At 36.8% G+C, this 14989-nt stretch overlaps 1 protein-coding gene across 1 annotated transcript in view; it reads right to left on the bottom strand.

The window, feature by feature from the left end:
* Positions 1-14989, bottom strand: part of LOC139708916 (protein argonaute-2-like) — a 42189-nt gene that overhangs the window by 24375 nt on the left and 2825 nt on the right. Inside the window, exons 2-7 of the mRNA XM_071620881.1 lie at positions 6250-6592; positions 5282-5402; positions 4396-4577; positions 2263-2399; positions 1037-1171; positions 491-578 (exon numbers count right to left, since the gene is read on the bottom strand). Coding sequence (XP_071476982.1) covers positions 491-578; positions 1037-1171; positions 2263-2399; positions 4396-4577; positions 5282-5402; positions 6250-6592 — 1006 coding nt within the window. The remainder of the gene's footprint in view (positions 1-490; positions 579-1036; positions 1172-2262; positions 2400-4395; positions 4578-5281; positions 5403-6249; positions 6593-14989) is intronic.

The following is a 14989-nucleotide window of genomic DNA, read 5'->3' as shown; positions in this document are numbered from 1 at the left end:
TAACCCTACATTCCATGTGTAGGATATTCATTGATTCTGACCTTTGACCTTAAGGACAGACCTTTAGGTCTCTTGTCAAATATAAAATATCTCCTCATTTCTTTTTCTATCTGTCTTCACATTGACATTCCCAGTGGATTTTGCTAGCTAATGTTACAGCTGGAGCATCTCAAACTTCAGCCATAAAAACGGAAGAAGTTGTACACTCTGCAATGCATGATAAGGTTGCATAAGGGTCTACTCCAGGGCAAAAAGGCCATCATAATTGTACAGACGGGTAATCTCCAAATAAAGGTTACTTATTATGTTTTTTCTTGCGGCCTTTTTCCTAAGATATATCATTGTGTTTGATGCAGGTCACACTGATGACAATACAGCTTTTTATCTGTTTTAGATATTCCAATAAAAAAGCATTCCACTCTTCTCCCCCCCCCCCAAAAAAAACAACAAAAACACAAACAAACAAACAAACAAACAATGCGGGGCTTACGTTTGTGATTGAGCCGGTCGCTTTGTCACATTGCACACCCGATATTTCCTCCTCATATTACCGCAGTGAGTTATTTCAATCTTCAAGCCTGAAAACAGTCACAAGTCATATAAACATAATAAATAATAAAATTATAATGACCAAAGATTACACACACAACAAAACAACACACACAACAAAACAACAAATCACTAGAGGAATCAGGTATGTGGAACCATACAGTTTTGGACAGAAAGAACTTGAATGTCATGTACATAAACATACTGTCAATGTAATGACCAAAATAGCTCTAAACAAAGCAAAGTACAAAGATAACTTTTGAAGAATGTCAATTGCAAATTTCCTTGTGAAAGATGTAAAGAAGTTGAACAATGCCGAGAGAGAAAAAATCCAGGGAAAATATTTACAGATGGAGGTCATAGCTGTTTAATAGCAAATCGTGCAAGCACTACCGGGACTCACAGACAAGAAGTTGTTTCTGCAAATTAAGCCGGAAGTCGCCACTTCATCATACAATACATGCATAGCAGGCGGGGATTCACTAACCTTTGATTTCTTTGGTGAATTTGACCCTCTGCGAGTCGGACAGGGCGCGCCGATGCTCTGATATGTTCTGGATGTCTAGGACCTCGCACAGAAAATCGATCACAGACTGGGCATTGTAGAAGGCTGTGGCTGAGACTGTTTGCATGGACAAAAACCACAAAATCAATTGAGGTGTAAAAAAGGACAGAATATGGTATATATACTGTATAAATATCATAAACATTGGATGGCTTATTCGGTTGGCCTTATAGCAGCAAAGTACATAATTATGGATTCTGCTGGCACATAGGCACCAAATGACATAAAGACCCAACTCATCATTTTATGACAAGTAAAACATCTCAAAGCTCATGGTGATGAACAGTAAAATGATGTCAGGTTCAACACCCCCCTTCCACTCCCCCTCAACACACATACGCACACACACATACAGTGTACATGTTTGTTTAAAACATGGGACAAAATTGAAATGTCACGCTTGATGTACCGGTACCACGCAGGATATTTCATACTTTCTTCTTTATTTTTTTTCAATGACAGAATTGAACTAAATTATCATGAAAATGGGCTAGTTGCGGTGCCGTATAAACACATGACATTTGATCCTCACCCCAAGTCTGAAACTGAAAGCAATTCACATCTGCAAATCTATTCTCTTGTTGTACCCTGATACTGTACACACCTGCTACAATCTACTGCCACAGACCGCAGAGAGAAGTAGGTCATGGGGCTGGTGAAAGATAGCACAACTTAACATTATCAGTGGTCATATCACACTCATGTTTTGTATGTTTGTACGCTGGTTTGTTTGTTTTTATTTCCAACGGACAAGATGGCTAGATAGCTCATATCAAGCTGCATTAGCTGGTCTCCTGTGGGGTCCATTTGTATGTACCACTTGTGGCGGACCAGTTCCATCAGGTTATGCACCCTGCTCTTTGCAATGAATGAATGAAGCAGAATCTTTTACACGTATGAGGAGTGACTCTCTCACACACTGGACCTTCATTGTATGTGTTATCCAAGGGACAGCGTGTTTTGCCTCTGCTAGAGAGGGACATCATGATAAAACTCAACATTGCTCAGTTTAAGACTCGGTTGGATAGGAACCCGTATCTACAGAAAACTATCTACCACAATCATGTTCACACCTACACTTTAATCACCATTCTCCTCCAGCTTTTGCTGAGGATCATGGTAAAAACCTGGAGTTAATTTCTACTCACCATCAATGTTGAGCATCATCTTCCACATGGAGGGGCGGATGCTCTGGTGGAACCCAAACCACACCTCCCTGCCCCCTCCCAGGGGGTGGAAATACTCGTCCGGCGGGGAGAAGAAGGAACGACCCACTGGGGTGTACCTGAAATTATGATACAGCAGAAACAACACTTGCACAACTGACCTTACGGAGGTTTTCAGTGCCAATGGGCACAGTACTCTAGAGCAATGTAGACACAAGACTGTAATAAATCTCTAATGCAGAAAGGATTAAGATGAGCAATCTGGAATTCTCCACGATATTCTCTGACAAAATCAACTCTAATTCTGATTCTGCACCTCCCCATTCTCTTTAAAGCTCCCATCCACCACCTAATCTTTAAAGAAACATGACGCATTTTTTATACTGATACATTGTACTACTGTTAGAAGTGTTGATGTGTCTTTTTATTTTTCATCCAGTCTTAACGTACATAATCCTCCTAAAATATTATTTTGTTTATCAATTTTCCCACTTACTATTTTTTTTTCATACTTTTTGGGCATTTTCCTCTTTATTCTTATTGCTAATGTGAATCTATTTACAACATCATAAGGAATTTCTCAAGGATCATTCATGACATAAATGTATGACAACACACACACCCATACAAATAACACACACACACAATACTAGTACCTAACTGATATAAATGACCTATGGTGTTTTCGTATCTTCAGGTTGTGAACGCTCTGTGAACGCTCTGTGAACACAGTGTCACATGATCTAGACACAGCTGTGTGTGCCCGATAGAGAGGTCATAGGTCACAACATTCTGAAAGTAGGACAGTGTGAAACAATGTAAGGATTGAGCAGCATGGCTCTACTTTGGTGTGAAGGTTTCAGAAATAACTGACACACTTTCCAGTATCATCCAGACAAGACGGCGCATACTATGTACAAATTTGTAAGTAATGATAGTCACAACTTCAGGCAGATTGGTGCTGAAAGGTCACAATTTCCATGCACACAATCTCACTTTTCTGGATAGAAATCAACAAATTTTAACCTTCCATGACATCTCATATCACAATGTTCAACATAATGTCACAAAGCGCTGAGCACAAAAGGTTTATACTTTGTTTTGTTCTTTTTTTTATCTTGCAGTAACTTGAAAAGGTTTGGGTCCAACGAAGGCAATGGTAAAAAAATTCAAAGAATGTGTTTTTTTTTCTTCTCTCATTCTATATCTCTATATCTGCTTTAACAGCTAACCAGCTCAAATTTGGCTTTATGCCACGAGAATACCACAAAACGAAATTAGATGAAATTTGAGGAAATCTCAGACAGAAAAATTGGCACTCAAACGAGTGCTTGGTATCACATTACCAACATAAATAAATCATGGATTAGAATATTCCTTGAGAAGGCTTTTGAACTATCTTTGACTGTCGGCTCATATTCTAATTTCTTACATGACCAGACTGATTCTAGCAATTATCAAATTCTCTTGTGTTCACCACAAGATTTGTCTATTCTTCATCAAGATCACATCGAGGCCTACTTCCTATGGAGTACAATAAGTTGCCAGCAAGGACCAAAACCTTCTAGCTATTCAGAGAATGATAAGTCCTTTTGGTTGCAACATTTACTGTGACATTTTCAAATGGACTGTTTATCAAACTGTCTAATGTGCCATTAAATGCATTTATTGATAGGCTTGTTAAAATCTTTGCTAATAACAAAAAAGTGGTCTTCATCAGTTTCATAACTTACTCTCTAGTTCTCATTGTTGGTAATGCAATAATCCATTATTCCAATCTCATTTTTCCACATGGGAAGTGGTCTAGCCTTGATACTGTATACACATTATATCTAACGAGTCTAAGTTTTTGACAATCAGTACTTTCCAGTAATTTTGCGAGTGGTTACATTTGCAATCGCGGAGTACAGTAATGAAGAAAAAATGTATGATTCCACATTGCATTCATGTTGGGATCAGGGTTAACATTTTCCGCATGTTGTTAGATTTGCAAATACATTGTAGCACCCGACTCATGAAATTTGCAACAATAAAAAACTTCGCGAAATATATGGCATACGCAGTACCAAGTAGGAGGTGAGGCAAATGACACAAAATCATAGATGAAATATCTACCTCATTGACGGTAAATGCCTCATGATGACATCAAGGGCCTGAATGGCGTCGTACGGCATGTGCTCTATCTCTCCCTTCAGGGCGGACTCCAGTAGGGCCAGGCTGACCTTCCCCACGTAGCGGATCTGGGTCTTGAACACCCGGTCCTTGCCTTCTCCCGGCAGGGTCGCTTCGAGCTCCACCTGCCCAGATCAAACACAGAAACCAAAGTTCAAGAGTTTAACGCTTCATATCACATACTGGCCTTATGATCTGGGCCTTGTGAGCCAAAGCAGACATTGACATAAATGCATTTGGAACAATTCTTTTTTTCTTTTCTTTTTTTGCGATAACACCTGTCAAGCCTGTACAAAATTTGACCATGCATATTCAAAAAGAAGATCAAAATGTGAAAACTAGCCTCAAATTGGATTGAGGTCGAGTTTGCATAGCAAAAACTAGCTGTAGGCAGTGCTTGTGATAAGCGAAAGCAAACAAAGAAAGAGTGAGTGATGTGTAGAATTATTTTCAGAAAGTTAATGTTTGCACATCAAAAAATTTGCCATACTCAGAGCTTGTGAAAGAAAAATCATATGAATGCAAAACTGAAGGCATATCTCCAATTAACATACATGTGTAACTGCTTGAGAGCGATTTGATTTGATTTGATTTGATTGGCTTAATAAGGACAAGCTGCTAGTCTTTGCAAGATCAAGCAGGGACATGTGCACTGAGTGACAATTCAGACCCCCTGAAATTTAATGCCCCCTAGACCATTATTGCACAAAGGCAGTAAAAACAATCCATTACTGAATGAAAACACTTAGTGGATATCAAAATTGTGCCGAATTGTGCGCCTCTGTATCCTTCTGCATGAACATGGAAATACATGGACTGAATCCTGTACCCTTTCGTGCTCAAGAGGGAGCTGTTCCTTGCAGTACATGTTTCTCCGCCCATCAAAGACCGGTAGGTTGTGCTGGAAGTAGCGAGCCTTGTAGGCATTAACCAGAGTGTCAATCACGTCCCTGTTGGCAAGGCATGACAAAGAAGGTCAGAGAGCTTTGTGAATGCTTGGACAATATCAAGACGTTATTTGGTTCTCCCATTCAAACTACATAATAAAATATGTACAAAACACAATCACACATTGTACTTGAAAACAATGTATGACAGTACATGTAACTACACATCCTTCTACTTAATTTATCAGATGAAGTGAATGAAAACAAACAAATATATGATCATGAATTAAAATTGTGATGATCTTCCATTGTCATAAACAAGGATGTTCTAATATCCCACCCGAGATACAAAAAATAGAAGAAAGAGAAAGTTGGGTATTCTATATCCTGTTGAGACCTTCTCCTTACTGTCGGCATACGAAATGATTCTCCTTACAGTATCTTGTAATAATGTATATAATTAACATGAAGACATGAGTAAACATTTGGGACTTCCTTTGGTTGTTTATGCACCTCTGGAAAAGTACAAGTTGTTTAATTCAACATTAGTTTAGACATCCAGGGAATAATTTTCCTGGTATCGCATCGCAATTTGCTATGCATTTTTGCACCACTGCTACACAAACTAACTTTTGTGTAGCAGTTTTCTTCCATAGAAGTGTACAGGATACCACTTGAAATATTGTTCATCAGCTGAAATTGCTAATCAAATATGAGTTGGAAAATTATTCCCTGCACATCTCTGTGACAATTCAGCCTTGAATATCATGTAACAAAATGTTGACTTTGCTTGTATTCAATATCCTGTGCCATTAACATTATAACACTGATAGTCACCAGAATGTAAGAATTGTATCAACTACTAGTACCATTCCAGTGAGTTGCAGACATGTAAGACACACAAACTCACCTGTTGACTCTGCGAGGACATTTGTCAGGAGTGATGGTCACATCATAGTGAAAGATCTCGATCCCCGGAATCTTGACCTGGAAGTGATTGGCCCTCAGGACGATGGGGCGGCCGTCCTCTCCAAAGCCCGGCCGCGTCGGCAGGGCAACGAGTTCCGACTTTGGGGGAGCGCCCGCGGTGGGAGCGGGAGGAACCCCCTGGGGCACCGCGGGTACCCCTGGAACCGGTGGCATCGGTGGAAGGGTGGTCTGCTGGGGCTGGATGGGGGGCGGCAAGACTTGCTGGCGAGGGGGCTGGCCGGACTGGGGCCGCTGGATGGGGGCCTGGGGAAACTGGGCCACCCCTGGATCAGGTCACAAAAGAGAGACAAAACTTTAAAAACATACACCACCTCATATTATTGAATTCCAATGATTTAATACCAAGACCATACCGAGTACTGTAAGAAAGTTTACTAATATTACTCTGCCCTTCACTTGAGGTCAAAGGAGTAAGTTAAATAATTTTCTCCCATCACATCTATCCCTCCACTCTGACACAAATAACACATGTACTATGTACACTGTACATGTACATAAAGTCTATACTGATATTGATACTTTATGTAGATAACAGAGTGATGCATGTATTGGAACTATATCATCAAGACTAACAAAATAATATTTTCTATGAGATAACATTGACAAGAAAAAAAATGGAAATTACTCCCAATCTCGCACAAATTTAAAATTATCATTCATATCAAAGATAACTTAAGTGACCACACGTTCAAAACAACATTTTGCAATTACATTTTTGAACGATACAGTTCTTAACTTGCAAAAAAACAAACAAACAAACAAACAAACATACATATATATATATATTGTATATATAGACACACACACACACACACAAACAAACAAAATGTCATAACCTTTCAGGGTCCTTCTAATCCTTCATTACTTTTACCCATGAAAGCCACATTTTCATTGATTATCCAGCCACAAACATTTACCCTTAGGACATGATTCATCGACTATAAACAACACAATTGAGAACGAATGAAATCAAAATACCAAATTGCACTGCAAGATCTTTACCTGCCAAGTATCTGACATCCGAAGCAAACGCCATCTTCAGTTAATATTCTGATAAATATCTTCACTGATCACAAATATCATAGGTGATTAAACAGCGATTTCTTTTCACACCTTGCTGCGTTTCTCAAATATCTTCCATGTCAAGACTATTTTACCGTTTTGGAATAGATCAATTACTATCAAAACTATACTCAAAGTCACCAGCTGCTAACAAAGAAACATAGCACGAGGAAATTCCCACTTTACTGGGGAAAACCCACAGTACAATGTACGTAGTAAAGTCATTACAACACTTCATTTGGAGCAGTTCCAAAGTGTACTTCATTACCAAAACAGCAGTATGGTCATGTGGTCTCTCTCTACAAGAATGACATTTACTCAACAAACACACAGCACATATTATGTCAATACCAAAAGATGAGCATGGATATTGTTTAATATATTATTTTGACTGACTTTGAGCTCATACCATACAAAGTACAATACAGTGGTATTTGCATCCTGTTTGCACAAGGCTACACCTGTACATCCCTATCGACAGCCACTCAGGATCATGGCTGCAATTAGAGGACGTAATTCTTTGAGCAATAATTTGTTGAGCGTGTACATGTACAGTTGTACAAGTGTATAGGAGGGTGGGTTTGGCAATGCAATTGAAATCCGATGCTTTTACAAATGGAGGTCTTGGGCCTGTTTCACTGTAGTCTCAATCTTGCATGTGTGTTGGCTACTTGCAAAAGGCACTGGATATTAGAATAATAATATCAAGAATAATTAACTCCACTTTTGCAGTGTGACCACAAAATTCATATACCCCTGTGCACTCAAGAAAAGGAAAGATTATAATTCAATAAATAGAAGTCCCCTTCCCACACGATCCATGGCTGACTCTTCATTAGTGTAATTCTACATATATGTTCAACTTGACTTTGATTATATCTAGTAATATCAGTCAAAAAGAATGATTTAAAGTTCACTAAAAAATCAGATATTTATACGAAAGTTATGGAAATTTCAAGTTTCATATGTTGTCACCAAATACATTTGACAAACTGGAAGAGCCAGCGATGGCATCACCCAATAACTCTCCCATTGGTTTGTACACAAAAATATAATTCAAATAATGTCTTTCGTTAAAAATTTAGCACTTATGACCCCTTTCTTGATAAATGGGTGCGTCCATGACTACAATCGTTTGATGGGTTGGCTACAGCTTCTTCTCTTTAATTTGATGTCCAAAAAGGGAATACTGTAAAACAAGGAATGTTCGCGTGCATTTTAATTTCGCGAATTTCGCGAGCGGCAAAATTCGCGAAATTAAAATGCACGCGAAAGTTCTTGCCTACACAATATGCGTTGGATGCCAGTGACAATTCGCAAAAACTTCATGCTGCAAGAAAGGCCGTCGGCTCCAATTCGCAAAATTTTCGTGCCGCGAATATATCGTGTTTTACAGTATAATGAAGACATGCTCTTGACATGAAGTTACGCAGGATACTTGTAGATAACCACCACCTCTGCCAACATGAGTACATATGGTAGCAAACTTCAATACTTGTAATATTGCTGATTATGTAAAAAAACATTGCAAACTTTGAAATTCCTGTGTGCACGCTTTTGAATGATGAGGGCACCTTCAATTTTTTATTTTTCATTCCGAATAGAAAATAAAGATTAGTGTGTCAATTTTCTATTTTGCTTTCAGCATGCCAAATAGAAAAGAGAAAATTGGTTTCACTTCTGTATTTTGCTTTAATGCTTACTGAGACACAAAGATGGAAAATTGCCTTTGAGACGTGTTCTACTACCAATTAAAGAAGAAATCCACCCAAAAAAATAACTTCAAAAGAAAGAGAAAAATATTCCCTAGGTACAGAATGATACAAAAATGACAAAAGTCAAATATGAAATGAGGAAGATATGACATTTTGAAATTTCAAATTTATTAAAGAAAACATTTCTTGACCAGTCCTTACACTGTACGTATAATTCAGATGATTGAGCTGACAATGTCATACCCTCACAATTTTTCATGTATGTTACATGTATAAAAAAAATTCAGAAAAACTGTTTGTTTGTACTTTTTAGCTGATACAAGTAAAAGCATGTTTCCATACCAAGATATCAGAAATAACATTTGTTCTTTTTTTATTTTGGGTGGTTTTAAGACAAGTTTTATACTCATACAGCTAAAATATGAGATTTTTGTCATTTCTGTACATGAAATGAATAAGGAATTTGTGAGAGCATGACATCGTCAACTTTCAGATTTAGATACTTTATTTATAAGGACTGGTCACGAAATATTTTCTGAAAAAATGTGAAAATTTCACAATTATTTCTCATCCAATTTTTGTCATTTTCGTATCATTCTGCAGAGAACATTTTTCTCTTTCTTTCGAAGTTCATTTCTTTTATTTCCTCTTTAAGGGTAGAAAACAAAATATAAAATTGTCGGAGGGTTCAATTTTGTTATACTTTCTATTAAGAATAGAAGAAAGAGTCATTTTGGACAATTTTCTCTTTACTTTTTGAGTAAAAAGTTGAAATATCCAAAAAATAATATGATTTGCTATGAGTGCATAATGTTAGAGAGTGAAATTGAGTTCAGATATACTCAATTGAACCTCAGCTATAGTGATCACGATTTTTTTTTCCCCTGAGGAGAAAAAAGGGGGAAGGGGGGAGACAATGCAAGCTTGGTAACTTTATTGACACTTTTAATATCCATTGTGTCACTACTGTCTTAAGGCATTTTACTGAAGTGCACTCCCGTTATAACGAACACGGTTACAACATACAGTGATCTTGTTACAACAAAGTAAAAATTAATGCCCCCAAATTATCATCTTGATATGGTTATCTTTTCTAATGTACAGTTTGGATATGAAATTTTGACATAACGAAAGAAAACTGTGTCCCGAGGACTTCGTTACAACAGGAGTCGCCTATACATCTATTTCCTTTTTATGTCTCCAAGTCAGAGACAACAATCTTGGACTGAAATTCCTTTTAAAATCAAGAAAACAAAGATCGAATTCATTCTATAATTTAGATAGAGTGCTTTGAGGAAGAACAAAATACATTCCCATTACTGCACTCAGTGGAGGGGAATGCAAAGGTACAACTAACTACATTTGTATGTATTAGGCAGGTTTGCACACTGAAACTAAAAGTGTGGATTCATCCAATGCTTGCAAGCATTCAAAGGTCTTTATCATCTTGGCTTGAATTGATATCTGCCATTCTCTGAACAAGCCAGGAAGTAATTTATAACTCACGATATAAACAGTATTTTGCATTGTGCTTTTATTTTTGTGCATTAGGAAAGTCGACTGATATCACAGGAAACTTTATACGACTTACAACAATATTGCCTCTCATAACACTAATGTGCTGTACAATGTCCCCATTGTTAGAAGTCCCTGACTTTTTTCTAAAAAGGATACTGTAAAAGTGGTTATTTTCGCGGGAGTAATTTTTCACGCTCGGTTGGGTGAGATGAATTTCGCTTGTTTTTAATTCCGCGGAATCAAGACATTTATTAGTGGAAACTGCGGCGTGCAAAAATATCCATGTTTTTTTATTTTCGCGCTGGTTTCTGGTCGTGCGAAATGTGCGAAAATTTCCACACCACGAAAATTTCAACTTTTACAGTAAGTCTTACTTCTCATTCCTTGACTGTGTTTCTTAAAGACCCTTTATAGCATGGGCATACCATGGAATGGGAAGGCTGACCCTGCACAGGATATTTAGGAATCCCCATAATGAACTGTGTACAGCTTTATCACAGATGGTTACACATACAGCCGAAAAATCTCAAGTGTTAGCGATGAGCATACCGTTCAATGCACATATTCGCTGACCAACACTATTCTTGGTTTTCAAATGTACCCCAGTGGGCAGCGAATGAATCCAGCCATGCTACTGGGTCTTCAAATGCAAATTCAGTCACTCACAAAACTGCTTCACATATCCAAATTCACAAAATAGATGGTGTACGCAGTACTACACTCAGCAAAAAAAAAGAAAGTAAACACTTTTTCAAGTTTATATTTCTCATATAATGTTTGGTTAAAAGTTAATGTGTTGTATACCATATTGAAGGTAATTCAATTGGCTATCAGCCTGGTAGGTCAATAAAAAGGGAAATTTTACGCATGAGTGAACACCTTTGTTTTTCTCTTCCAAGGCACAAAAGTAAAAATTGCAAAAAAGAACAAGTTGTCATTCATGCGTAAGTGCTATTCCATATAACAGTAAGAACAAAAGACAAATATAACACAATTAGATACATACATTGTATGAATTCAATGCAAAAATTAATCTTTGATCTAGAGCTATAATATCTTTGAAGCCCAAAATATCAATAAAGCCCTAAAAATAAGGGAGGAAAAATGAAGAATCTTGGGTCGATCCCAAATTCAAATGAAATAAGAGAAGGAGCAATATTAAGAAAAATGATAGAAATTTCACTTTGTTTTCAGATTAGGAAAATTGTAAATAATATTTGGTTCTTAAATTTATCTCATGACTCCTAAATTACTAAATAAAAAGAGTGAAATAAAGAAATTCTGTTTATTTAATCATCTTTATGTCATTATTCCCTACATGTACAGTGTATGTCGTTTGAAGTTTAAGCTGACAGAAATTTCTTATTTTCCCCCTTTACTTTCCCACTTTGTTTTTGCTTGCAGTTATAAAGAGATAAAGAGAACAAAAGCTTGTATTTTGCAATTTCATTCATGTCTCTAATTGTGTTAAACTGACTTTTTTTGTCAATTATCTTGAAGGGCATTGCCAAATGAAAGACAACTTAAATTTTGCAATTTTTGCTTTTGTGCCTTGGAGGGCAAAAATGAATGTGTTCACTCATGCGTAAAGTTTCCCTTTGTATCAAAGGATGTGTACAGTTCTGGTTGAGGTGAGGATTTAGAGCTTTTAATGTGTTGCGAGATATTCAGAAACCACTCTATGAAATGTCAAAGAGCATGCAATTCTAAGAGGTACCAAAAGTTTATTTGATGAAATTCAGTTTTGAAATGGCTGAGATATCCAAAAACAAGGTGAAAAAAAGAGATCCTAAAACTTAAATAAAAGGCATGGCCTGTCGCCTTTTATTATTATCACTTTTTTGAGTATCTCAGCCATTTGAAAACCAATTTTCATCAAATAAACGTTGAATCCTTCTTAAAATTACATGCTCTTCATATTTCATAAGAGGTTTCTCATTACCTCACTTAGGAATGTTCAAAACATGAATCCCCACCTCAACCAGTACTGTACAGTCCCTTTAATCTACTAGCTTGATAGCCTATTAAATAATCTTTAATATGGTGTATAACACATTGATTTTCATCACGATCTTCTATGAAAAATATGAACTTGAAAAAGTGTTTGCTTTCTTTTTTCGCTGAGTGTATAAAATCTGCCATTTTTGGGAGGGTTTGATATTTGCTATATTTCACGAATCACTGTTGGGCTGCAAATTGAACGACACACAAAAATATCGCTATGTACATTAACATGGCGGAATGAACAAAAGCATCAGTGTCAAATCACAAAAACATCTTGCAAAAATGTCTGTGACCTCAAATTTGGTGGCCCAATGAAATTAAGAAAAACATGAAAATAAAATCATTTACTAAAACAGTCTTATGAAAACATAAATCATGATACGACAAGTTGTGTAAAAATTGGCAGGTATGATAAAGTGCTTCAAATACCACATACTGTGACTAAGAAGTAAGGAAGAAAAACAATAAAAATTAAATAATTACAAAGAATGTTAAATAAGGATTGAATTTACGATTTTATAAGCCATAATGATCATTAGAAAATTGAGAGGTAAGATGAAGAGAGTTCAAGTACCACATACATTGTACAGTTATGACTAGGTTCACTAAAGTCCAAATTCAGTATTGAATTGAGGCATAAATGAATTTCCATGACACTACACTCATGAAAAGATATTTCACATCTAGGGGTATACACCAAGTTTTATTATTGGATCTATAGATAAAATTTGGCTGTCAGATAATCACATAGCATGGTTGAATTTGGCAATGACAGAGTTTGGCCATAAGGACTAGTGGCGAATCTGGCAACTCTGGTCGCAGCAACTACATGTGCATGTAGCTGAAGTGTGTGCACTTACATTTACAGTTATCTAGCACTGAGCTGCAAGTTATTCTTCTCTGTTTTTGAATGAGAATCACAAGAAGATCACAAGTTTTTGGTGGTCCAATCAGGCCACCAAAATGTATCGTTTCTTAAAAGAGCTGGTATCCCTGGGCTACAGCTACAATGTCAAGCCTTGCAATAGGTAACACTAACAGGTATTACATTGTATGTCAGCTGACTTTACTGTTGATGGCATCACAAAAAGCAGGAAAGATTTTTAACAAGTGGAACTTACGGTGTGCAGGAAACTGTAAATTGAAATTGTACAAAATAAATTGTTTCAAATTCAACTTTGACATAAGACTTCATTCTAGTTGCCACATCTTTTGGAGGAGCCTTGAAGTTATAAGTTCCATGTGTAGCTGTAGGACAGCAATCCCCTGTATGCATAAAAGAACCCACTTTACTTCTCTCGTAAAGATAGAGCAGGGTGAAATCCCGTAAAAGTGGTTAAACACTGAAAAAAAAAGCTGACATCCGCAATAATCTTCAGAATTAAAGAAGGTAGATTACCCTCAGAAAAGAAGAAGAAGAAGAAGAAAGATTACTATCATACTGTTTCATGATAAAAGATAATGTGTAAAACAAGATACAACTAACACATTACATTTTGTACAATGTAGTTCAAATATTGTATCAAAAAAATGGCTCAGTTGTGCATTGATTGAGTAATCAAATCTTCCAAGGAACATTCAACATTCCAAGGAACAAAATGCATTTAATACCTTCACCTGTCTGACAGGTAGGTACTACAAATATTCATTCTTTTAAGTGTATGGCTCGGTGTGCCAGGCTGACACCGTTTGCTGACTATTACTAGTCACCTGGGGCGAACCAAGAGGGGTCGGCATCATTCGCGCATTTTCTTGTGTGGATGAGTAGGGGGACATGAGAATATGCTATGCTGTATAACAAATGTACATCATAAACTGTTATAAATCTTACAGTAACTTTTTTTGTGTGTGTGTGAGATAATGAAAACCCTCACAAGAAATACGAGACCATAAAATTCTAAAAGAGGAATTAAAAGTTTGTGTGATGAAAATTGGTTTTGAAATGGCTGAGATATCAAACTAGAAATGTCACTATGGCGACTCGTACGCCTCCGTCATATCGCATGATTCTCCCAATATGTCTAGAGTACATCCTAACAATGTGAGACAACAGTTTCACAAACATGTGTAATTAGCACCAAAAAAAAAAAAATGAAATGACATGTTTATTACAAATCATGTGTTGTTTACTTTCCTTGACTTTGGTTTCATGTGGATTGATGGCTATTTGTTTTATAGAGAACAAGTATTGTACTTGAATCTTGAAGTTATCAGCTTCCAAACATGCACCCAAAAACATTAACTTTGATGCTTACCACCATTTTCGGTGACCTCATGTGCAATAACAGATCCGTGCCATAATATATTGTCCTTGTTACGATGATAAAGTACTTCCAATTTACAGAAAATGAGGAATGTAAC

This window comes from Diadema antillarum, unplaced genomic scaffold (genome assembly GCF_040938485.1).
Source record: "Diadema antillarum isolate AM-2024a unplaced genomic scaffold, OU_Dant_1.0 seq00001388_RagTag, whole genome shotgun sequence".
NCBI lineage: Eukaryota > Metazoa > Echinodermata > Echinoidea > Diadematoida > Diadematidae > Diadema > Diadema antillarum.
This window is presented reverse-complemented; position numbering and strand designations above follow the sequence as displayed.